Below are 26,848 nucleotides of genomic sequence, written 5' to 3'. Positions count from 1 at the left end.
AGGGTGTAGAAAGAAGCAACTGAAATGTACAGAGGCAAGAGGAGTGCAGAAAGCAGCAACAGAGGTGCAGAAATAGGCAACACGGGTGTAGAAAGAGGGAAAAAGGGTGCAGAAAGAGGCAAGAGAGGTGCAGAAATAGGGAAGAGAGGTGCAGAAAGAGGGAACAGGTGTGCAGAAAAGGGCAAGAGAGAACATGGGTATTGAAAAAGGCAAGAGAGGAGCAGGAGGGGTGCCGAAAGAACAAACGGAGCTGCAGAAAGAGGCACAAGGGGTGCAGAAAGAGGCAAGAAAAGTGCACAAAGAAACCACAGAAGTGCAGAAAGAAGACAAAGAAGTGCAGAAAGAGGCAAGAGAGGTGCAGAAAGAGGGAAGAGGGGTGTAGAAAGAAGAAGCAACTGAAATGTACAGAGGCAAGAGGAGTGCAGAAAGCAGCAACAGAGGTGCAGAAATAGGCAACACGGGTGTAGAAAGAGGGAAAAAGGGTGCAGAAAGAGGCAAGAGGGGTGCAGAGAAAAGCAAGTAAGGTGCAGAAAGAGGCAAGAGAGGTGCAGAAAGAGGCAAGAGAGGTGCAGAAACAGGGAAGAGAGGTGCAGAAAGAAGCAACAGAAATGCAGAAAGAGGCAAGAGAAGTGCAGAAAGAGGCAAAAGGTGTGCAAAAAGAGGGAAGAGGGGTGCAGAAAAAGCCACAGAGATACAAAAAGAGGGAAGAGGGGTGCAGAAAGAAGCAAGTGAGGTGCAAAAAGAGGCAAGAGAGGTGTAGAAAGAGGCAAGAGAGGTGCAGAAAGAGAGAAGAGGGGTGCAGAAAGAGGCAAAAGAAGTGCAGAAAGAGGCAAAAGAAGTGCAGAAAGAAGCAACAGAAATGTACAAAGAGGTAAAAGAGGGGCAGAAAGAAGCAACAGAGGTGCAGAAACAAGCAATGGAGGTGCAGAAAGAGGGGAAATGGGTGCAGGAGGAGGCAAGAGGGGTGCAGAAAGAAGGAAGTGGGGTGCAGAAGGAAGAAACGGAAATGCAGAAAGAGGCAAGAGATGTGCAGAGAAAAGCAACAGAGGTGCAGAAAGAGGCAGAAGAAGTGCAGAAAGAGGCAAGAGAGGTACAGAAATAGGGAAGAAGGATGCAGAAAAAGGCAAGAGATGTACAGAAAGAGGTAACATGGGTGCAGACAGGGGCAAGAGAGGGGAAGAGGAGTGCAGAAAGAAGCAACAGGGGTGTAGAAGGGGACAAGAGAACTGCAGAAAGAGGCAGGGGAGGTGCAGAAAGAGGCAGGAGAACTGCAGGTAGAGGCAAGAGATGTACAGAAAGAAGGGAGAGTGGTTCAGAAAGAGGCAAAATAAATGCAGAAAGAAGGAACAGAAATGTAGAAAGAGGCTAGAGAAGTGCAGGAAGAAGCAACAGAGGTGCGAAAAGAGGCACTAGAACTTCAGAAAGATGCAGGAGAGGTGCAGAAAGAGACAAGAGAAGTGCAGAAATACACAAGAGCGGTGAAGAGAGAGGCAAGAGAAGTGCAAAAAGAAGCAACAGAAATGCAGAAAGAGGCAAGAGAAGTGTAGGAAAAAAGTGACAGAGGTACAGACACAGGCAAGAGAGATGCAGAAAGAGGTAACATGGGTGCAGACAGGGGCAAGAGAGGTGAAGAAAGGGGGAAGCGGGGTACAAAAGAGGCAAGAGGGATGCATAAAGAAGGAAGAGAGGTGCAGAAAGAAGCAAGAGAAGTACAAAAAGAAAAACGGAGTTTCAGAAAAAAGCAACGAGGCTAGAGAAGAGCAAAAAGAGGCAAGAGAGGTGCAGAAACAGGGAAGAGAGGTGCAGAAAGAGGGAACAGGGGTGCAGAAAGAGGCAAGAGGAGAGCAGAAAGAAGCAGGTGAGGTACAAAAAGAGGCAACAGAGGTGCAGAAAGAGACAAGAGAGGTATAGAAAGAGGAAAGAGAGGTGAGGGAAGAGGGGTGCAGAAAGAGGCAAAAAGTGCAGAAAGAAGCAACAGAAATGTACAAAGAGGCAAAAGAGAGGCAGGAGGAAGCAACAGAGGTGCAGAAACAAGCAATGGAGGTGCAGAAAGAGGGAAAAGGGGTGCAGGAGGAGGCAAGCGGGGTGCAGGATGAAGTAAGTGAGGTGCAGAAAGAAGAAACAGAAATGCAGAAAGAGGCAAGAGAAGTGCAAAAGAAAAGCAACAGAGGGGCAGAAAGAGGCAGAAGAAGTGCAGAAAGAGGCACGAGAGGTACAGAAAGAGAGAAGAGGGGTGCAGAAAAAGGCAAGAGATGTACAGAAATAGGGATGAAGGGTACATACATACATACATACATACATACATAAAGAGATAACATGGGTGCAGACAGGGGCAAGAGAGGTGAAGAAAGGGGAAAGAGGAGTGCAGAAGAAGCAACGGAGTTTCAGAAAAAAGCAACAGAGGTGCAGAACGAGGCTAGAGAAGAGCAAAAAGAGGCACGAGAGGTGCAGAAACAGGGAAGACAGGTGCAGAAAGAGGTAACAGGGGTGCAGAAAAGGGCAAAAGAGGTGCAGAATGAGGGAACACAGGTGTAGTAAAAGGCAAGAGAGGTGCAGAAAGAGGAAAGAGGGGTACAGAAAGAGGCAGGAGAGGTGCAGAAAGAATGAACAGGGGTGCAGAAAGAGGCAAGAGAAATGCAGAAAGAAGCAACAGAAATGCAAAAAGAGGAACGAGAGGTGCAGAAAGAGGCAAGAGAGGTGTAGAAAGAGGCACGAGAAATAGAAAAAGAGGCAAGAGGGGTCCAGAAAGAGGGAAGAGGGGTGCAGAAAGAGGCAAAAGAAGTACAGAAAGAAGCAACAGAAATGTACAAAGAGGCAAGAGAGGTGCAGAAAGAAGCAACAGACATGCAAAAAGAGGCAAGAGCAGTGCAGAAAGAGGCAGGAGATGTGCTGAAACAGGGAAGAGAGGTGCAGAAAGAGGGAAGAGGGGTTCAGAAAGAGGCAAGAGAAGTATAGAAACAAAGCAACAGAGGTACAGAAACAGGCAAGAGAGATGCAGAAAGAGGGAACATGGTTGCAGACATGGGCAAGAGAGGTGAAGAAAGAGGGGTGCAGAAAGAGGCAAGAGGGATGCATAAAGAAGGAAGCGAGGTACAGAAAGAAGCAAGAGAAGTCCTGAAAGAAGCAACAGAGGTGCAGAAAAAAGCAACAGAGGTGCAGAAAGAGGGATGAGAAGTGCAAAAGAAAGCAATAGAAATGCTGAAAGAGGCAAGAGCAGTGCAGAATAAAACAACAGATGTGCAGAAAGAGGCAAGAGAATTGCAAAAAGAGGCAAGAGAGGTGCAGAAACAGGGAAGAGAGTTGCAGAAAGAGGGAACAGGGGTGCAGAAAGGGCAAAAGAGGTGCAGAAAGAGTGAACGCGGATGTACAAAAATGCAAGAGAGTAGCAGAACGAGGAAAGAAGGGTGTAGAAAGAGGCAAGAGGGGTACAGAAAGAAGCAAGAGATTGTCAGAAAGAAGCAAGAGAAGTGCAGAAAGAAAGCAACAGAGGTACAGAAAGAGGCAAGAAAAAAGTGCAGAAACAGGTAAGAGAGGTGCAGAAAAAAACAACAGAAATGCAGAAAGAGACAAGGGAGTGCAAAAAGAAAGAACAGAAAGAGGCTGATGAAGTGCAGAAAGAAGCAACAGATGTACCAAAAGAGGCTAGAGAACTGCACAAAGATAAAAGAGAGGTGCAGAAAAAAGGCAAGAGAAGTGCAGAAAAAGGCAAGAGGGGTGCAGATAGAGGCAAGAGGTGCAGAAAAAACAACAGAGGTGCAAAAACAAGCAATACAGGTGCAGAAAGAGGGAAGAGGGTGGAGGGTGGAGAAAGAGGCAAAAGAAGTGCAGAAAGAAGCAACATAAATGTAGAGAGAGGCAAGAGAAGTGCAAAAAGAAGGAACTGAAATGCAGAAAGAGGCTAGAGAAGTGCAGAAAGATGCAACAGAGGTACAGAAAGAGGCAGGAGGACTGCACAAAGATGCAAGAGAGGTGGCTACAGAGGCAAAAGAGGTACAGAAAGAGGGAATAGGGGTGCAGCAAGAGGCAAGAAGGGTGCAGAAAGAAGCAAGAGAGGTGCTGAAAGAAGCAAGAGGACGTGCAGAAAGAAACAACAGAGTTCCAGAAAGAGGCAAGAGAAATGGAGAAAGAGCCAGGAGGGGTGCAAAAAGAGGTAGGAGAAGTGAAGAAAGAAGCAACAGAAAGGAAGAGGTAAGAGAAGTGCAGAAAGAGGCAAGAGAGGTACAGAAAGAGGAAAGAGGGGTGTAGGAAAGTAGTATCTACTTCTTATGTTACCTCCACTTTTTGCTTGATGTCTCACTGTTTTTGACTAATCTGACTGGGATCCTGCTAATCAGAACCCCAGTCTAAACATGAACTTCCTGTAGACCATGACACTCTTCGCTATGTATGCTTCCACCTGACAATAGAAAAGAACTTGAAGCCCCAATCAAACAAGCAGAAATATAAAATGATTAGAATGTGGCTTTGTGTTAAGGCCTCTGGTACCAGGTACAAAAGGAGCTCTGTGAGGTGAATGAGCAATTGCTATGTCCTGGCTTACTAGAGAAAATGTATGTTACACTATAATCAGGCAGACTCCCACCCACTGGGAGAGAAACCATGAAGGTAAGCCTGACTGAGACCCCCCCGTCCCCAGGCAAAGTCTTGTACCAGCCCTTAGCAATAGTTAAAAAACAATCCTGGTTAAAGAGTCCTTGCACAAAGCATAGCAATTAGGTCACGTAAAGTTCAAAGAGAAAAAGAGAGAATAAAATCTTTATTCAACTATGAGACATAATCATATAAGATAAAACCATGTAAAACCACACACATTGATTGCAATACAAATACCACCATAATCATAAACATTATAACTGCTATTACTCTAAATAAACAGTTAAAAACAATTTACCTAACACTATGTCCAGCCAATCCTATGATCTAAGGGCAAAAAAACACTGTAACGGTTCATGATTTTGTTCCAGCGTAAGGCACCTTTTAAAAAAAAAGAAACAGTCAACATCACAACTTGATCTGGTAACAGCTGTAAATGTGGAAAAGCCAGCCGAAACTGTTGAAAACTCCTTGATTTTAAAAGTGGTAGTAGATACCTTTGATGTAAAAACCACAATATCTACACAATAACAACAGGTGTTCCAGAGTCTGAAGGGAGTAGCCATCACAAGGGTATACCAGAATCTATTTAGGGTCAAACTGGCCGAGAGGAAAATAGATAAGAGGACGTATTGAGCCCAAGCAGAATTAAGTTAAAAGTGATCTTTCTCAAGGGTGTCTAACAACAGAAATATATGGATCAGGGCTAAAAACCATTTTCAAGAGCAGGAGAGATCTGGTGGCAAATTTCTCAAGTGCCTTGGATTCCTTATTTTCCTTTAGATGAATTAAAAAACGTTCCCTGACTAATCTCCTATTCTCCTTTCTGAAAAGGTGGGGTCTATCAAACAAATCAAGGCAACCTAGGGATTGAGCAGCAGACTTGATGAAGTTTACCCATGGTATCTTGTAGCCATTCGCACACCCAATGCAAGATGAAGGAGACAAATCTAGCCAACTGGTTGCTTGACTGGTTAGAGCAGAATGCTGGAATCAAGTACTGACAGCACTTCCTGTAGACCTTGACACACTTCACTATGTATGCTTCTACCTGATAAAAGAGGAGATTCTTGAAGCCCCAATCAAACAAGCAGAAATATAACGTGCTTAGGACATGGCTTTGTGTTAAGACTTCTGGTACCTGGTACAAATGGAGTTCTGTGAGGTGTATGAGCAATTGCTATCTCCTGGCTTACTTGAGAAAATGAATAGTGCACCATAATCAGGTAGACTCCTGCCTACTGTGAGAGAAGTCTGACTGAGACAACCAAAACCTTGTATCAGTCCTTATCATTAGTTAAAAATCCTGGTAAAAAGAATCCCTGCACAAAGCATCGCAATTAGGTTATTTAAAGCTGTTCCATCTTTAAAAAAAAAAAAATTAATCATTGATTTTGTAACCACATAAGAAAACAATAAAACAACAGAAAGATATAGCTGTGATATCAATGCGAAAGTGCAGTCAAAGTGTCTTCATGATTTGCAGCACTTAAAAAATGATTCATTAAAATGTTCGAGAGAGAGGTGCGATGCCGCTGGAGAGGGCTATTTTGTCCCAAAACAGTAATGGTTTGGTATGGATGTAGAGACGTGCACCATCGGAGGAGAAGGTTGTACAAATCCTCCCAATTATAGTGTTACATCATCATCATCAAGAAGACATTATACTCATATAACACAAATCAAACCTACTTAATAAAAGAGAGGAGGGATGGAGGGGGAAAGTTGTTCCATCTTTAATCGACCCTGCTCAGAGAGGATTTGTTCCTGGCTTTTGATACATGGGATTGGGATTACCTCTGTGTTAAGGGCCTTGAAATTTGGATTGGGTACTATGCAATCTCACTTGGATCCATTCAGGAAGAGTGAGTGATATCTAGGAATTGACAAGTAGAGCGGGTATCAGACAATGGTGACAATTATCCTCCCTTTTGTTTTCACTAGCCATGGAACTATTGTGTTAGAACTGGCATCCTTTGCATGATTTTCCATCTTACTTTTTGCCTTCAACCCTCTTGTCTGATGACTTCTGTTTTTGCTGGCTTTAGAATTCTGAACACTTTATCACTACTAGCCAGTGCTAAGGTGCTTGTGCTCTCTCTTTATAACATAGTAGAATTGGCTTATCACCAATTGGACTATTTAATTTACTTGTAAGTCCCAGGGACTGTAAATTAATTGTTAACGAGTGGGCCTGCAGCACTGATTATGGCACCCACTTAAGTAGCACTTTAAACATGTCTCAGGCCTACCATTGCAGCCTGTCTGTGCAGTTTCTAAACTGCCAATTCAACCTGGCAAAATAAACCTTTTACGTGGTCCTATCCTTCCTTTTTAATGCATAAAAGCCACCCCTGGGGTAGGCCTGGGGCAGCTTAGCGGGTGGAATGTATTTAAAAAGGACATGCAGTGTCTCCTAAATTTATTTTTCACTACTGCAGGGTCTACCTCTCCCATAGGATAACATTGGAGTTACCTTATTATATTTAATAAGCTATAACTTCCAAAGGAGAACATGTAACTCATTCATGTTTGGTGTCTTTGGATTTATAACGAAAAATCCTAACTTATGGTGAAGTTCGATTTTGAATTACAATTTTGAAAATGCCAGTTTGAGAAAGTTGGAATTTTTTGGCCTTAGCCATTTGATGCCTGCAGCCTGTCTCTGGGTCACATGGTTGGGTGTAGTTGGCAATTGGGCTTTGCGCATTCCTTCTAGACAGCCACACACAATAGGGAGCTCAGGTGTGCCTGGATCGGCCGTCACTGGCAGGAAGGGAAGGAGGGGCTGGGCACAGTCCCACTTACACTTGAATAGGCTGTGTCCTGCCACCTCATAACAGACTTCACATCCCCTGTAGTTAGTCTGGAGCCAAGGCAAGGAAGGCACAGCACTTTTGCACTTCTAGGCAAACCTCTAGAAGCTCCTACCACTTCAAAGCCAGAACTGGGTATAAATATTGGACCCCATACATCAACTCTTCAGTACACTTCTGGACCTGTGGATACTCTGCCAAAAGAAATGACTGCTGTGCTGCCGAAAAACTGCCACTCTGCTGGACTGTTGCTCTGAAAGACTGCTGCCCTGCTGTGCTGACCTGCTGCCTGCCACCCTCTTGCCCGGGTGAGAAAGATTGAACCTGCATCTGTTGAAACAAGACCCCCATAGTGACTCCAAGGACTAATTGGCTGGCCTCCTGACTTGAGCCTCAGGGACAGAAGGCTACCATAACCTTAACTCCAGCACCTGGACACTGCCATATGTGTGTCTGCCCTGCCATGTGGTATCACCCTAGTTCTGGACCCTTGTGAGTGGGCTCTATCAGCCTCTGTGGATACCGTAGGACTGATGCATCCTCTCTGCTGCGATGCGCAACCCAGAGGAGAACTGAAGCATTGCTTCTGCTGCATGGATCACCCCGTCGTAAAGACCACATCACATTGAAGCCTCATTAGAACCACAGCTGTGTGACGAGTCCTGGGCACAGGCCCTCACATCCCTCATCAATGGCAGCCTCGATAGCAACGCTGGACTCTTCATCGCAGCTCCTCGGAACCGACGCATTGCCCTGACTGCAGGATGCAATCTTGATACTGGACTTCACATCGCAAGCCCTCATTGGCGGGATCCTCGACAATGAAGCAGGGCCTTGCACTGCAGCCTCGCCACATCTTGGCACCATCTCATCACCTCAACTGCGTGACGTATCTTCAGTGTGGACCCTTACAAGGCTCCGCAAACCAGAATTCAAGGTCTTGTTTTAGCTGGTCTAACTGAACCTCTGTAGCTAGCCCGTGCTCCATCGCTGTCAGCCTGAACTTGTGACTTTGTCCTGGTCTGGCGTGACCAGATATCCACAGTTATCAGGTCCAAGGTGCCAATAGACACCTGAGCATGTAGCCTGCCACTTGCCTGTGGCCTCCAGTTCCTGCTTGTTCCAGCCTGATCCAGTGACCCTGCTGCTGTTTGTGTTTTCCTGCTCACCGTTCTTCCCGCTAACAGAAACCTTGCCCGCCCCAAGACCTAATTAATGCAGGCCGCAGAGCGACAGCACTAGTAGGCACCTGGGCACCTAGCCTACCACTTGCCTGTGGCCATCAGTTCCTTATTATTCCAGCCTGATCCAGTGACACCGCCATTGTCTGGGTTTACCCGCCCACTGTTCTCCCTACAAACAGAAGCCCTAACCATCTCACTTACTTAATGCAGGCCATAATGTGACCGCACAGCGGAAGCACGCAGTAGGTGTCCCAAAGGTCAGTCCATCTGTGCCTAAACTGCATCCAGTGCCATGACGCCCGGCTCTCCCACCCCTCCCAGATACACCATTGCTGAGTTCTACATCCTCGACCCCAGACGCTGCAACAAACACTGCCACCGTGCTGACCCACGCTCCACAGTGGGACCTTTCACCTGCATCCACTGTCCCTTCACTCGCCACAGCACACCCACCTGCCCACCCACCACCTGAACAAAACACCAACTAACATGAGCCCTTCTCAACACACACTCACTATGCAAACACACCACTGAGATTTGGGACCTCATTTCCACCCTCATACCCGACATCCTCTTCCTCACTGAGACCTGGCTCCACCCCACCGGTGAACCCAACATTGCCATCGCAATACCTGAAGGATACATGATCACCCATCGCAACCGCATCAACAAGGCTAACAGAGAGATTCCATCATACACAAGGAATCCATCCAATGCACCACCACAAATGATGAAATCACCACAGCCATGGAACACCTCAACTTCTAACTCTAAACAGACAGCAAAACCACCATCAGGGGCACCCATGCCTACCATCCTCCAGGGTCATGTCCAGCCTTCTGCAACTTCATTGCTGACTTCATCGCCCCCCTCGCCATAGACTCCAACAACTACACTTTCCTTGGCGACCTCAAATTTCATTTTAATGACCACAATGAGATCAACACTACCAAGCTCCTCCACAGCATGAACAACATCGGACTCACCCAACTTCCCACAACCACATACACAGCAAAGGCCACATGCTAGGCCCCATCTTCACCTTCACCGACCTCATCTGCTACAGCCACACCATGGAACTCACCTGGACCAACCACTCCATCATCCACTTCACCATCACAAGCTCACGGACCTCCACCCCCAGTCTGCCCAATGCCCCCCACCGCAGCTGGAGCAAAGTCTCAACGGACACATAGATCAACACCCTCAACACCACCCACCCTATCTCTTCCAACAACCTAGACCAAAACGTCAGAATCTTCAACAATTGGATCACCAACTCCGCTTTCAGAGTCACTCCCATTGGCAACAACAACCACAGAAGGTCCACCAAGCAGGCTAGCTGGTACACTGAAGACCTCAGAACCCCTACACAACACTAACAACTAGAAGGGAGATGGCGCCCAGCAAGGACACAACCGACAAGACTACCTTCAAGACAGCCCTCACGATCTAACACAGTTGAGAGAATCTAAGAAAAAGGCCTTAGCCTCACAAATCAAATCAAGCTAGAACTCTTCAATATCACCAAAGAATTCTCCAACCCCTCGGTTGCAACAAACAGCATTACCCCCTCAAAGGAACTCTGCAACCACCTTGCAAAACTCTCCCACAACAAGATCAGCAACATCTACAGTAACTTCAAACCCCAGCCCAAGGACACTGACTTCTTCAAGCAACACAACAACCCTGCTACCACCACAGACATCCAACTAACGGAATGGAGCCAGCTAGCCCCACAAGAAAACTTATCATGAACTCAGCCCACTAAGAGGCCCCAACCGACCCATGTCCCACCACATCTTCAACCTAGCCGAAACCAGAATCAGCCACGTCCTCACCACCTTGTTCAATACCTCAACTGCCACAGCCCTTTCCTAAGGACTGGAAACACGCAGAAGTCAATGCACTACTAAAGAAACCATTGGCAGACTCCAGCAATCTCAAAAACTAGTGACCAATCTCCCTGCTCCCAGCCAAAGTATTAGAAAAAGCCCATCAACCAACAACTCTCCTCAAATCTGGAATGGAACCTCCTATTCGACTCCTCCCAATCTGGATCCCGCAGCAACCACAGCACTGAGACAGCCCTCATTGCGGCTACCAACGGCATCTGAGCCCTTCTCGACCGAGGAGAGACACCACACACTCATCACAAGGCTGCACAACACAGGCATGCAAGGAGCTACTCCAAGATGGATGCAAAAAGAACAATTGATGGACAGAATACAGAACAATGTCATACATTCACCCCAGTACAGAGATCTGTGCCTAAATCCATATTTTTTACACCAGATATGCCCAGCCGTGGGTCCTGGGCACACTGTGCTACTGGAATCAAGCTATCCTGGCTGATGAGGGGTGAAACCCCGAAACCGGTCCTAGGATGCTTGTTTCCGATCTAGGGAGGACCAGGCTTGGCAGTTCGGGCTGGACTGTTCCCATGAGGCACAGGGTCAAGATTGATTTGCAAATGCCAAACCCACACTGTGGTGGCATGGTGAGCAAAAGAATGATGGATTTAACCCATATCTCTTGACTGGGGGTGAATGTTTTGATTTGTTCTGCATTTGGTCCATCAATTGTGTGTCTTTTGCTTTCTCGCCCTAAGTGCGCCAGGTATGTCCAGACGTGGGTCCTGGGCTCACTGTGCCAGTGGAATCAAGCTATCCTGGCTGATGAGGGGTGAAACCCCAAAACCGGTCCTACGATGCTTGTTTCCGGCCCAGGAAGGACCTGGCTTGGCAGTTCGGGCTGGACTGTTCCCATGAGGCACAGGGTCAAGACTGATTTGCATATGGTCAGGTCCAAACTGGGGTGGCATGGTGAGCAAAAGAATTATGGATTTAACCCAGATCTCTTGACTAGGGGTAAATATTTTGATTTGTTCTGCATTCTGTCCATCAATTGTATGTATTTTGCTTTCTCGCCCTAAGTGCACCAGGTATGCCCAGACGTGGGTCCTGGGCTCACTGTGCTACTGGGATCAATCTATCCTGGCTGATGAGGGGTGAAACCCCGAAACAAGTCTTAGGATGCTTGTATCCAGTCCAGGGAGGACCTGTATTGGCAGTTCGGGCTTGACTGTTCCCATGTGGCGTAGGGTCAAGACTGATTTGCATTTCGTCAGGTCCAAACTGGGGTGGTATGGTGAGCAAAAGAATGATGGATTTAACCTAGATCTCTTGACTGGGGGTGAATGTTTTGATTTGTTCTGCATTCCGTCCATCAATTGTGTGTCTTTTGCTTTCTCGCCCTAAGTGCGACAGGTATGCCCAGACGTGGGTCCTGGGCTCACTGTGACACTGGAATCAAGCTATCCTGGCTGCTGAGGGGTGAAAACCCGAAACCGGTCCTAGAATGCTTGTTTCCGGTCCAGGGAGGAACTGGCTTGGCAGTTCGTGCTGGACTGTTCCCATGAGGAACAGGGTCAAGACTGATTTGCATATGGCCAGGTCCAAACTGGGGTGGCATGGTGAGCAAAAGAATGATGGATTTAATCCAGATCTCTTGACTGGGGGTGAATGTTCTGATTTGTTGGGCATCCCGTCCATCAATTGTGTGTCTTTTGCTTTCTCGCCTTAAGTGCACCAGGTATGCCCAGACGTGGGTCCTGGGCTCACTGTGCCAGTGTAATCAAGCTATCCTGGCTGATGAGGTGTGAAACCCCGAAACCGGTCCTAGGATGCTTGTTTCTGGTCCAGGGAGGACCTGGATTGGCAGTTCAGGCTGGACTGTTCCCATGAGGCACAGGGTCAAGACTGATTTGCATATGGCCAGGTCCAAACTGGGGTGGCATGGTGAGCAAAAGAATGATGGATTTAACCCAGATCTCTTGACTGGGGTTGAATGTTTTGATTTGTTCTGCATTCCGTCCATCAATTGTGTGTCTTTTGCTTTCTCGCCCTAAGTTGCCAGGTATGCCCAGACGTGGGCCCTGGGCTCACTGTGACACTGGAATTAAGCTATCCTGGCTGATGAGTGGTGAAACCCCTGAACCGCTCCTAGGATGCTTGGTTCCGGTCCAGGGAGGACCTGGCTTGGCAGTTTGGGCTGGACTGTTCCCATGAGGCACAGGGGTCAAGACTGATTTGCATATGGCCAGGTCCAAACTGGGGTGGCATGGTGAGCAAAAGAATGATGGATTTAACCCAGATCTCTTGACTGGGGGTGAATGTTTTGATCTGTTCTGCATTCCGTCCATCAATTGTGTGTCTTTTGCTTTCTCGCCCTAAGTGCACCAGGTATACCCAGACGTGGGTCCTGGGCTCACTGTGCCACTGGACTCAAGCTATCCTAGCTGATGAGGGGTGAAACCCCAAAATCGGTCCTAGGATGCTTGTTTCCGGTCCATGGAGGACCTGGATTGGCAGTTCCGGCTGGACTGTTCCCATGAGGCACAGGCTCAAGACTGATTTGCATATGGTCAGGTCCAAACTGAGGTGGCATGGTGAGCAAAAGAATGATGGATTTAACCCAGATCTCTTGACTGGTGGTGAATGTTTTGATTTGTTCTATATTCCGTCCATCAATTGTGTTTCTTTTACTCAAATATGGATGGCCTCTTTCCTCACCAGAAGAACACAAAAAGTCTGCCTTTCCCTCTTGACCTCTGAACCCATGGAAATCATCTGTGGATTACCCACACCTTCTTCAACACTTATATGGCACCTCTGGCCAGCATCCCCAAAACCCATGGACTCAACATCATATCCTACGTTGACGACACACAACTCATCATCATCCCCCCGTCTGAAGACACCCCCAAGAACAACTTCCAGAACTGTATGACAGACGTGGTCAACTGGATGAAGGACAACAGCCTGAAGCTCAACACGAACAAGACAGAGATACTGATTTTCAGAACCAAAAGCTCCCCATGGGATGCATCCTGGTGGGCCTCAGAACTCTGACCTACTCCTGCCACCCAATGACCTCGTAAGGTACCTATACATCATTCTGCACAACAAGTTTAACATGACGACTCAGGTCAACTATGTCTCCTCCTCCTGCTTCTTCATCTTCTGCATGCTTCGTAAGATATTCAAATGGCTACCCCAAAGCTCAAGATGTACCATCACCCAGGCATTCATCTCCAGCCGACTGGACTATGGCAACACTCTATACACAGGGATCGCAGCTCACCTCCTCCTCTGACGACACCCCATACAGAATGCTGCAGCCAGACTTCTACTGGATCTCCCTAGATGAACCCACATTACCCCCTTCCTCAAGGAACTCCAATGGCTCACTGTAGAAAAGAAGCCAGTTCAAGCACCTGACCCATGCATACAAGGCCCTACACAGCTGCGGACCCACCTACTTGAACCACTGCCTGAACTTCCATCAGCCCACCTGACACCTACGCTCTACTTCCCTTTCTGAAACCCTTACACCCACATCCAGTGTAGCAGATACAGAGGTCACTCCTTCTCCTACCTAGCAGCGAAGACATGGAACAAGCTATCCTTTCATCTATGGACCTCCCCATCTCTTCCAGAGTTCCTAAAGTCACTGAACACCTCACTGTTCGACTAATCAATAGAACCTATTACTGGCATTACTCCAAGTTGGCTGCCAAGGTGGAGCTCCAAAAGGAAGCTCCTGGGTGTGGGATTAATTATCTGTGAATATCCTTATCTATACTCCGCCATCCAGTACCATAGGTCAGATTTTGGCAATAATAACTCACAGGTACCTGCACAGCCGCAGAGAGACCCGATACTGACATGCCATTGATGCCTGGAACAGAAGGCGACCCAATCTTCTGGCCAAGTGTCCATCACCTACGGCACCCATCACTATGCAGATACTCCAAACAGGGTTCTGTGCAGGAACGGTGCTGGGGCTCTCCATCCGGATTGTCAGCTGGCCCCAGCGGGAGACCAATACGCCGCCGTCCCCTGCCATCAGCCCAGCTCGAGAACCTGTGAAGTGACCGGCCGGTTGTGGATACACAGTGTGGACCACACATTCCTGCCTCTCTCATAGGGCGGATGCAACCAGCCGGTTGTGGATACATGGTGCGGGTCACGGAGACGCCAGACGTATGTCGGTGTACTTCCTGCCTTCCTCATCGGGCAGATCTCATTGGGCAGACTTGATCAGGTGAACCCACTCATACAGACGGTCATGGCCCCATGGTTTGCCTCCCAGAATTTGGGATACGTATGTCTCAGGGTAGCCATTGTTTTCCAGCGCCGCTCCACTTCTGTACAATTAGATCTGCCATGACTACAGAGATCAGTGGTTCGGGGACTGCTCGCCTGCGATCAGCAGGCACATGCTCGCTTGTCTTGCTCCTCCCATCTGGCTTCAGCCCAATATGAACAAAGGCCATCGGGAAGGATGAAGGGCTGAAGACTGGGAATTGAGCCGAAAGGGATCTGTATCTCAATCTGGGATCTTCATGAGTTGAATACGGCCTCCATCTTGTAAGACCCTATCAGTCCCTGTTCATAGGGAATTGGCTTCTACATTGAACTCAAAATGAATACCATCTCGGGAGCTTGGAAACTGAAATAGGTCTTGGGGCTGGTGACCTGTTTAATAATGGAAATGAAGGAAGGACTGTAAATCACTGACTTTGAACATTGAAATAGACAGAGGACTGGAATCCTAAGGCTCATGGAATCACAGAAAGTAAAATAGGACTACAAGCCACTCAATAAGACCTCCCTAAAAGAGTTCAAACACAGACTCTTAAAAGTCAACCCGGAATCACAATTCGCTGACTCATACTTTTGCCTAAAGAAAGGAGCAATAAAATCAGATCCGATCTTCTTCACATGTTGTACAGCAAGGTGGAGAAAATCGATACACACAGTGTTACAGGTATCAATATCCACCAAAATACCACATGCTCTCAAAATGTCAATTTCCCTCTCCCAAATATTCAAGGCAGAAGTGGCAATATCAATCTACAGGAATGGCATCTTACTGGTACAAGCATCAGACCCTAACCTTGAAATCTTTGATCAATGGTTCCCCCAACTCAGAGCACCGATGTCTCAGATGCAGTTGAGGTAACACAAATCTCTATTTTATGGTATGGGGTTCTTCCGAGAGAGATCCTTTCCCAGGACTAAAGGACGACAAAATTAATGGAGGGAACGAGCAAGGATCCACCGCACGCCCTTAATGACTGCTATGTAGCTATTATGGTGCACACCAAAAAGTCCAGAGTTAGCTAAATGCAAGATAGAAGTGAGTTGGAAGTCCAGTGCAGTCCCGACTGGCAAGCTTGATAAACAAAGTATCTGGGTGAGCATAGTCTGAAGGGAAAATTACGAGACATGGCGCAAATGCTGAATCTGTTGCTGTTGGAGTGATCAAAAGACAATAGTGAATCCCACGACCAGACCCTCTTGACAAAGGAGACAAAAGCTTCCACTATGGGATATGGCATGCAATGCCAAACACAATCTGCTGAATGTCCATGCACTTAATAATTATGACAGGGATGTTCCGAACCTGAAACCATTGTGAATCACTGTTGTGGTTTATGTATATTTTTTGTGGATACTTGCTATGCTTTCTATGGCTTATATCTGGTCTTAATAATTGTTTCACAGCTTTTCTTGTAAAAAGAAATATCAATAACAATATTATTAAAGTGACCCTGAAATAAAATAAGTCACACATAGTGGAAAGGCCAAACAGGCGGGGAGGGAGGGAATTCAAGATTTTGGCATCCGATGGCCATGGTAGTTTGGGCAGGTTTTCACCTGAAAATCTAACCATCATCTTGGGTCTAACACTCAAGTGAAGATACACAACCCTTCCTAATATTTAAGAAATCTTCCAAGTATCTGAAAATTTAGAACCTTGGACATGGACGTCGATTCACCAAAACGCCTTGGGTAGTGGAATTGACAGGTCATACCATTGACCTTAATAACATCACAGGAAGTGACATCATCATGACCTTTGACCTTGGATCTTCACAAGATGTGATGCCACATGACCTTTAATCTTATATGATATGCCAGGGCACCTTACTCCTTTCTCTTTTTATTATGTAAACAGGTATGTGTTTGAAGAGTAGAGTATATAATGCTACAGAACACTGAACAGTACCGGGAGCCTAAATTATTCATACCACACAAAAAGATCCATGGATTAATGGTTACCCTAGTGTATAGCACAATAAGCTATGTCAATAAATAGATCATGTGGAGTATTTAAGTTCACATGTATAAATTGAGATACACTTTGTCCCTGATTAGGATGTTGGTTGGAGTTGCCTCCGACCTACATCCCTACGGATTGGGAACCGACCATGATGGTCGGCTCCAAACTTCCATGTTTCAATGGGAGCTTGTGGGGCGGGCACAAACTCCCATTGAAAACTGGAAGTATCCAAACATCCCTGCACTGTGTGGCAGGCACCTCACAATGCCTGCCACAGTGCGCAGGGATGTTCAGGGGGCACCATAGGTGCCCTCCAGGGCCACATGCGGAGGGCCAGGGGGCCCTTCTAATAGCCCCCAATTTCTCTTTCTGATAGCCTTTCCATGTCAGAAAGGCAGACGTGGAAAGGCTGTCGGAAACCGACATCATAATTCCAAAGGCAGAAATGCTATCCTTAATGGATTGCGAGACCTTTCCATGAGCCGGTCGGATTGTGTTAGTTGGTCCCTACGACTGATACAGCTGACCGAATGCATCATAATGCGTCGGTCGGACCGCAGCAGTAGATGCGGTTCAGACTGCAACCCACAAGCTGTCGGTTGCAGTTCAAACCGCATCGTAATCTGGCCCCTAATATTGTATATGAACTATGTTAGTTTTTATTATCAATACATTTTGAATCCTGATAATTTGCAAGGCCCTATTCCTTGTGCAACTCAGAGGTAAAAGTTTTTTCACACACATCCATGTAACAAAGCAGCAACTTGTTCAAAACTTTGCTTGCTTTATAGTTAATTTTTTTATTAATTTTAAACCTGTACATTGCATCACTGAAATGATTAATTTTACAAAACCTAAGTGTAATGCCCTGGTTCCAGTGAAAACTGCAGAAAGTGAACAGTGCTCATTAAGACGCTGTTTTCTTTCTGCTCTTGCAGGGACAGCTGATGATATTTTAAAGTGGTGAGGTGTAATACTTACCCTGTATTGTAGCGAGAGAATGAAGTTAGTGAGCCTGACCTATTCGAAGAAGAATTCGGGTGAGGGGGTAATCCCACAAGAAACAATAGAAAAATATTAGGGTCAAATGGTGCTTTTTAAAACAGAATTATGACATACATTTGCTAAAATGGCACATGTTCTGAAAGGGCACTCATTAAATATTAAAGTCCTTTCATGATGTACTAGGCCAATGGAACATGAGTCTCTCCAAGAGTTTATGCCATGTTTTTTCAAAATGTGCCATGGGTGCCACTGTATGTTAAAAAGTACCTTCATTATGCCAGGGCCAGCATTTTAGCATCAGTGTCCCTCCACCCATATGCCATGGGTGTCTCCTCAGGCCAAAAACAACATACAATATGCCAGTGCCACAATTTTGCCATTAGTGCTGTCCATATACCTTGGGTGACCCTTATTTCAAACATTACCTCTTGTATGTTAGGAACAGAATTTGGTCATGTTTACTCTCCCCATAGAATGCCATGCTTCTCCTCTCTTAAGCCATGAATTACCATTAGCTAGGACCAGCATTTTAAAATGGGTACCCCTATGCAAAGAATTTACTCCAGAACACCAGCGACGGCATTTTTCCATAGCTATCTCCATAAACCAAGTATAAATTTATTTATTTATTTATTTTCTAAACTTTTAGAGCGCGAACAAATACCACGAATGGTGTCTCGGCGCTGGGCAGACAGAGAGGCACTTCCTGTGCATTATTGAGTGAATAACCAAGTCTTCACTTGCTTTCTGAAGAGCAGCAGTGAAGAGCTGTTTTTTATGTGATGGGGCAAGGAGTTCCAGAGCCTCGAGGCAGCTACCAAGAAACGTCTGTCTCCCCAAGTGACTGTTCTCACTCGTTGAATGCATAGGGATGCGGATGAGGCAGATCTTAACGCTCTCTTGGGAACATACAGCTGCAGTGATTCCCTAAAAAAGTCGGGTCCTTGGCTATTCAGTGCCTTGTATATAATACACAAAGCCTTGAATTTTGTTCTTTTTTTTACTGGGAGCCAGTGCAGTTGGTAGACGACGGATGAAATAGGCGCAAACTTGGGAGTTTTGGTCAAGATTCGTGCAGCGGCGTTCTGCACCATTTGTAACTTTTTGAAGACCTGCTCCTGAGCATTCAGCAGAAGCCCGTTACAGTAGTCCACCTTGGATAGCACCAAGGAGGACATCAGGGTTTTCCCTGCAGACAGGGGAAGGTAAGGTAGTAACCTTTTCACTTTCCGTAGCGTAAAAAAAGGAAGAGGAGACTACTGCATTGGCATGATTAGTGAAACTTAGTTTGTTGTCAAACAACACTCCTAGGTTTCTGACCTTTGAGACTGGGATGGGTGGGTTGCCCATTTCCGGTGGCCACCAGATCGGAGACCAAGATGGTTTTAGGTCTCCAAACACCATTACCTCGGTCTTATCGGTGTTCAGCTTTAGACAATTACTGTCCATCCAATGACTGATGGCTCTCATGCCCGTCTGAAAGTTGGCTGCCACTTCGGTCCCGTTTTTATGCACTGCCAACACCAACTGGGTATCGTCGGCGTACGAAGTCACTCCCATTCCGTGGGTTTTAATGACCCTCGCCAAGTCCGACACATAGATGTTAAAAAGTGTCGGACTCAGCGAGGATCCCTGGGGGACTCCGCAAGGCAGCACAAACGTTGGTGAATAGAAATTCCCCATCTTTACTGACTGTTCTCTGTTAGCTAGGAAAGAAGCCAGAAGCTACGCAGCCTTGCCCTTTATGCCCATGGCTGTGACACGGTCGATCAAAATGTTGTGATCGACCGTGTCAAAGGCTGCCGAGAGATCAAGCAAGATCAGAACAGCCGAGCCACCCTGGTCCATGATCTGTCTGATCTCTTCAGAAGCCTTGATGAGCGCCGTCTCCGTTCCATGTCCTTTCCTGAACCCAAACTGGGTGTTATCTAACAGGTTGTTATGATCAATATAGCTAGCCAACTGTTTGTTTATAACTTTTTCAAGTATTTTTGATGGATAAGGAAGGGCTGCTATAGGGCGATAACTTTTTAATTCCGAAGTGTTAAGGGTAGGTTTCTTTAGAAGTGGCTTTATTATAGCAGTTTTCCAACTTTGAGGATAGTTTCCTGATTCACAGATGGTACTGCAGATGTTCTCCAGGATTGGTGCTACCACATCAGATGTTAATTTGATGATGGTTGGTGGGCAAGGATCCAGAGGGGAACCTGACATAGTTGTTTTAATGAGATCTTTTATTTCTGATAGAGATGGAGGGAGAAATTCATTCAGAGAGGAGGATGTGAGTTGTACGTTCTTGGTGCTATCTGAAAGTTCCCCAGTCTTGATGTTATTAAATTTATCAAAGATTTCTGTGACCTTGGTTCTGAAAAAGTCAGCCATTTGATTACAGAAGTCTTGGGTAGTCTCAGTAGTATTTGCTGTTGGTATAGTTGTTAGTGTAGCCACTACCTGGTATAGTTGCTTACTGGAGTTCTCTGCTTTTTCTATCTGTTCACAGAAATATTTGCTTTTTTCCAGTCCTGTAGCCTGATAGCGCCTGTTTGTATCTTTCTTTGTCGTTGTTGTCATATTTAACTCGCCAGCGCCTTTCTAGATTGCGGCATTTCTGTCGTTCTATTCTTAGCAGTTCAGAGAACCAAGGGGCTGATGGTGTTGAACGATTTAACCGCACTCTCTTTAGAGGCGCTACTTGATTAAAGGTGTCTGTAAGCCATTGGTTGTAGTTATTTGCTGCTAGTTGCGGGTCTGACACTTTGGATGGTTTAGTATTTTCAAGATTCTCGGCTAGTATATTCATATCTATGTTTTTCCAATCCCTGCTGGGCCTCTGTTGCTTTTTTGCCGAGGGTTGATTTTTGTGTTTCTTGACACAGGCGTGGAAAACCACCACTGCATGATCTGACCATACAATGGGAATAACAGTAGGGGGGGTAATGGCCGGGTTATTCGTGAATAATCCGTCAAGGACGTGACCTGCTTTGTGCGTGGGTGAAGTAACCAACTGGTTTAGGCCAACGGCCTTGAAATCCTCAATCAGGCTCAGAGTATCTTTGTCTAATGTATTTTCTAAATGAAAGTTAAAATCTCCAAGTATTGTGAAGTCAGAGACTTCTGGCACTGTTTCTAATAAAGTGCTAATGGATTGGAGAAAAGGTGTTCGGGACGCTGGGGGACGATAGAGCAGAACCCCATTGAACATTTGGGTGGGGGAAAGCGTGATAGAGAAGGATAATGTTTCAGCAGGGATGGTATCTGAGGTTCCGGTTTTTACTGCTAGGTTTAGCTGTAGAATTATGGCAAGGCCGCCCCCTTTTTTTCCAGCCGGTCTATCTTGTCTGACAATATAATAGCCCTCAGGGACGGCTGTCACCAGATCGGGGTCGGAGGCCAAATCGGCCCATGTTTCTGTTATAAACAGGATATCCAATTTGTGTGCTGATATTAATTCGGCCACCTCTTCTCTATGTTTACACATAGATCTAGCGATCACTAGTGCGCACTTAATGCGTATGGTCTCATTACATGGTGCCCCTGGAGTTAGAGGTATCTGAGTAAGGGAATGATTGAGTTTAAAATTACATTTAGGTCAGGCTATATGAATCACGTTGGAATACCTGTCTAGGTTAAGATGTGGGCAGTCCTGCCGAAGCATGGTGTTTTTAATCTCTAACAGATCGGAGGAAGAGTATTTCATTGACTTACTAGGATGGTGTGGTGGCTGGCTAGGAGTTTGGGCCCTGGGCGCGGGTCCGGCGCGGACTGGCGCAGACTGGCACCCCTTTGGCGCGGCTTCGGCGCGCCATCGTCGCGTCCGCTGCGCCCGTCCGCTGCGCCTCCGGCATGGATTCATGGTTTTATAGTAGGAGCTTAGGTGTCGGAGGGGGGTGTAGCCAACAGAGATGGGCGTGTCTCTAGGCTCCTCGCTCGTGGAAATGGCGGCAGAGAAACGAGCGTTTTATCCGATTCCAGCAAGTAAATCAGCTGATCGGCGTAGCTGAGGTGGGTGTCAGGGTTTGCTAAATAAGTCAGGCAGTTTTAAAATCACAACATACAATTTTTAAAATACGAAGGTTTCTGTCTGGGGCAGCATGTTAGTGTCAGTATCATGCTAAGAATTGTCTCTAGGATGCTATCACACACATTTTGCTTTAGGGTGCCTCTATAAACCAAGACTTATCTTCAGAATGCCAGGGCCTAATGCAGACTTGCAATCATAACACCACATTCTCTCATACTCACTCACTCATTCATGCTCACTCTCATTCGGATACACTCATAAATTATCACACACAGACACTCATTCTTTCTCACTCAGTCTCACTTATTCTCACTGAGTCATGCATTCCCATTCTGTGCACTCTTTCACATTCCATCTTACTCATACTTTCTCACTCCCTAAATCTCACTTGAACAAAAACTTACTCTCATTTATTTATTCACACATATTTCCACTCACTGTGAAGCATTCATTCTCACTCATTGTTACGTTAACTCACTGTCACTCACTCACATTCATTTCCATTAACAATTCCTCACACTCTAACAGTCAACACACTCATTCATATTCATTCTCACTAGCTCACCCTCACTTCCAGTAATTCTCTCCCTCACTAATTCTCTCTCACTCTAACTCAAGTAATGAATCCAGTCTTACTCATTCTTACTCACTAACTCACTCTCACTTTAACACCCACATACATGCTCAAACATGGCATGCTCTATCTCACACAATCTCACATGCACACACAGACACAACATACATTTAAGAGCATTCACCTTCCCTCAGCTGTCAGTGAATGTCTTTTTATTACACTAAAATTGAGTAAACGACTATTAATTATTAGTAAACTAAAAATGGTCAGTAAAAAAGGAGGTAGAGCCCCATAACCACGAGGGTGATTAGTCCTCTGTTCTTGACACTGATCTTGCCGCTACCAAGGCCAGGGACGTCCAAAAGCAGAGCCAGGGGTTGCAAAGAGCAAGCCGGGGTCACATTTCAACCCTTGAAAACCTCTAATCAATGTTCATTCCCCCGTTTCCCCAGATCTCTGATCTCCTTTCTATCCTGTTTGCCTCATTCCCCTCTCTCTCTCACGTTTTCCCCTCGCTCTTTCTATGTATCTTACTGAGCTATCTGAAATGTCTCATTATTACCATTCTTTTTGCTGTCTCCTACTCTCCCTCTCTCTCTCTCACGTTTTCCCCTCGCTCTTTCTATGTAACTTACTGAGCTCTCTGAAATGTCTCTTTATTACCATTCTTATTGCTGTATCCTACTCTCCCACTCTCTCTTTGAACTTTATCTCACCTCTCTCTTACCTATCAACCCTTTCTCTCAGATGACTTTTTCTATGTTTTCACCCTCTCTGCTGTCTCTTTCTAGACTGTCTCTTTGTCACACCTGTCTCTTCCTCTATGTCTTTCTCACTTAGCTGCATCTTTTTCATTGTTCCACCTGTCACTTCGCTAACCTGTGTTTCCCTCTCTGCCTCTGTAGTCTCTTTTTGCCTTTTGCTGTTATTTCTCAACTGTCTGTGTGGTGTGTAATCTTCCTCTCTTCCAGTCTCTTTACTAATCCTAGAGATCTATTAACTCTTCCTTTTCCTTCTCTCTCACCTGACAATGTGTCAGAGAATAATCGATATTTAGACTACTTTTTAGCCCGCCCTCTAAACTAGTAACCATGAAACAATTATGGTGCAATTTTTATTTTAGATTTCAGGGTACCGCCCCAAAACAGGCTGCAAAGGCAGCTCATAACAGGGCCCCAGTTTCCTAATGGTGGCAACATTTTGTTTCTTTGAAGTATCAGTTTCACTGCTGAGTTTGTTCCTGTCAGCCAAATGTTCCCCCTTGCTGCAGGACAAGAACCTTTAAAAGGGCTGGCTTCATGGGACTAGTGTTTAACTTGTGTTCCTTGCTCTGCTTTAATGACCTCTTACACCAGGTGACGCAATGCCTTGCCAGGGGTTGCAAGGGGAATCTCCGACCCCTGGTGATCCCCAAATGACATCTGTAACTTTGGGCCTGATGTTCAAAACATTTTTGCAGTTGCGTCCCCTACAAAGCCCTTTAGGAGCCAAAGATCTTTCCAACATATAAAAGATTTTTTTGCGAGCCTTTCCCAATTACAAATAGTGTGAATGTGTGAAGTAAGCACCCTCACCTGCTATTTCCATACCGGAATGGTATGAGATAAACGAAAAGGAAGCATTTTGTAAAGCAGCACCTGTCCCTTCAATAGACATGGGCTGCTTTTTAAAAAAATGCCTTTTGGGAATGCAAATGCTGGGCTAGCGTTGTGCTGTGCCTCGCAGTCCTCCACCCTTGCATTCACAGCAAGTCACCAGGAGGTCGCAAATGGCGACAAGTCTAATTAATTCTCATTAAGCAGGTTGTTTTGCAACCTCCAGAGAATGGGATTTTGGTGATGATCAGAAAATGTTGGTGCGCAATTTGCACTCGCTGTTTGCATCCTACCTATAGATAGGACCCTTAATTAATTCTCTGCATGGCGCTGGTGGGAGGATGAGGCATTACCTTTTGATACAGATCTGTAGTCGTCCAATGGCGGAATCTATCAGCTGCATGGCTGCTGCATGGGAGATGCCAGAGCAGGGCTTCCCGTTGATTGAAAGCACTTCATCCTTTTCCCGTAAGCCGCCCCGGCATGCTTTGCTCCTTCTGCGGACCTGAAACAATAAATAAGAATCATAAGGACCACTCCTCTTTCAGACTTCGGACTGAGTCCAGTAATGTATCCCAAAATGGACCTATTGCATCCCCTTGGACTCATACCTTCACCCTTTCTCATTAACAATATATAAAAAAAAAAAACCCTCCCCACTCTCCAAAACCAGTCAGTGCATAATGCTGTCTACAGTTTCAGGTATCACGGCACTCTAGAAGGTGCAAAAAATACTCCTTGAAGCTCCCGCCAAATGGCAAAGTTTTTTTTTTGATAAACAATTTTATTGTTTTGAGAAAAATTACAAAAAAAACAAAAAAAAAGATCAGCAAAAACACGGAACACAGTAAATCATAGACATTGACAGAAGCATGACATCCCACGATTCCCGGCCCCATACCAAATGGCAAAGTTATGACTTAATAAGCATCCTCTGGTTCCCTACATAGCGTGACTTTAAGCCACTTCTTAGGTGATGTTGCTGATAGTTTCGTGCACTGTGCCCCAAAGGTCCAAAGTCCCATGTCACTCCCTAGCCGTACACAAAAATGCAGCCCTCTTCGCTTGGACGGCATTTATTACTTTCAGATGTATCTGTGGCTAGAGATTCCTCTAGGTATAACATAGTATATGCATACTTTTGAAATGTATAAACTTCGGTCTAGAGGTCACTGAAATCATGGAAAATGCGCAGATGTTTCTCACATTGCATTCCCCGTACTTTTGATAATACCCTATCATCATAAATACATTACACCCGAAACAGTCACCCAACATTAAGACTCCAGTTTAGAAATTGGGGTGGATAAAACATTTTCCTTACTGTATTTACGCTGGATTTTACTGGAGTGTTTGAAAATATATACCCATTACCCACAGCAAGTGGGGATGTAACTGTTGTGGGGCCGCTCGCGCTAATGTAGGCCCTCGCTCTGTGCCCCGCCGCTGGAATAAGGGACACCACACTCAGTGCATTGGTATCGGCGCGTGACTGCCTCAGCAGGCCGCGCCCCTTTATTTTATATCGAGGCGTACGCCACGAACGTGGCGTACGCGTTGCGTGGTGACATTATGCGCTCTAGCGTCTAACGCTAGAGCGCTAACTGTAACATCCCTCTCCAACTTGGACAACAAAATAAACCAAAGTCCATAACAGTCACTCACTTGCTTGGCAGGCAAAGTCTTTAAGGCGGCTGCTGGGCGTGGGGTTCGCTCTCAGACCATACCTGGCCGTGGCACGAGTGCCGGAGCTGGGTGGGTGGTTATTCGGGGCTTCACCTTCCGTGGGGGCGTGATGGCTCTGCTCTGGGGCGCTGCAGGCTCCGCTGGACGTTAGTCCTGGTTCCAACTCTGGGGTTGAGATCTCTTCCTCCACTCCGTCCAGTCCCCTCTGGTCGCGGTCGGTGGCCTCCGGAATGCGTTTGAACCACGAGATGTTCCTGGTGGTCGACTCCACCCCTCTTTCTGCTGTGACCATTGTCCCCCGCCTCTGTGCCACGGTCCAGCTGCCTGGTTCATACCGGGGTCTGAATTTTCCTCCTGGCCTTCTGTCCTTCACGAGGACGCTGTCCCCTGGTCTGATGTCGCGGTCTCGACTGCCTCTGGCCCGGCTGACTTGTCGGTTGCGGTGTGCTCGTCTTTGGAAGGCCTCCTCCGCTTCGAACGGTGGGGGCACCCACCCAGGGACTGTGGGTAGCCCATCGCGGCGAGGCCCATTGAGCATGAGAGACCACGGGGCTTGTTTGGTGGAGCAGTGGGGCGTGCTCCAATATTCTCCCAGGAATCGCTGGATTTCCCTCTCGGGGTCTAGTTGTTCCACGCCGGCTATTCGAATTACTTTATTCAGGGTCCTCATGAATCGCTCTACTTCTCCGTTGGCCTGTGGCCACTGAGGAGTGATTCGCCGATGTTGTACTCCCTGATGCTGAAGGAACTCCCGGAACTCATGACCGTGGAAGGGTGGCCCATTGTCACTCTTCACCTCTGAGGGGCGCCCAAACATGGCAAATATTTTCTCCAGCGCTGGTCCCACGAACATGAAGGCTGTAGACGGTAGAACTTCCACTATGGGATACTTCGAGAAATTGTCCATGACTACCAGCGACACTTTTCCGTTTGGGAGGCTCCCAAAGTCTATACTAATCTTGTCCCACGGGTACCTTCCTGGTTCTTCTGTCACGATGGGGGCCGGAGGCTCCGGGCCGCTCGTCACCTGGCACGCGGCGCAGCTCCTTACCACCTCGTCCACCATGCCATCTAGCCCCGGGAACCATATCTTCGCCCTCATCCTGGTCTTCATCTTCTCCGTCCCTTGATGGCCGTCGTGAGCAATGGCCGTGGCTTGACGGCGTAGTGCGGCGGGCATGACGATTCTAGACCCTCGCAGGACGATACCATCGCGGGTCATACTTAGTTCATTCCGCACT

At 46.6% G+C, this 26,848-nt stretch overlaps 1 protein-coding gene across 1 annotated transcript in view; it reads right to left on the bottom strand.

The window, feature by feature from the left end:
- Positions 1-26,848, bottom strand: part of SYNPO2L (synaptopodin 2 like) — a 518,194-nt gene that overhangs the window by 326,218 nt on the left and 165,128 nt on the right. Inside the window, exon 2 of the mRNA XM_085603509.1 lies at positions 24,275-24,426. Within this exon, the coding sequence (XP_085459635.1) occupies positions 24,275-24,426 (152 nt within the window). The remainder of the gene's footprint in view (positions 1-24,274; positions 24,427-26,848) is intronic.

This window comes from Triturus cristatus, chromosome 1_2 (genome assembly GCF_964204655.1).
Source record: "Triturus cristatus chromosome 1_2, aTriCri1.1, whole genome shotgun sequence".
NCBI classification, from domain to species: domain Eukaryota; kingdom Metazoa; phylum Chordata; class Amphibia; order Caudata; family Salamandridae; genus Triturus; species Triturus cristatus.
This window is presented reverse-complemented; position numbering and strand designations above follow the sequence as displayed.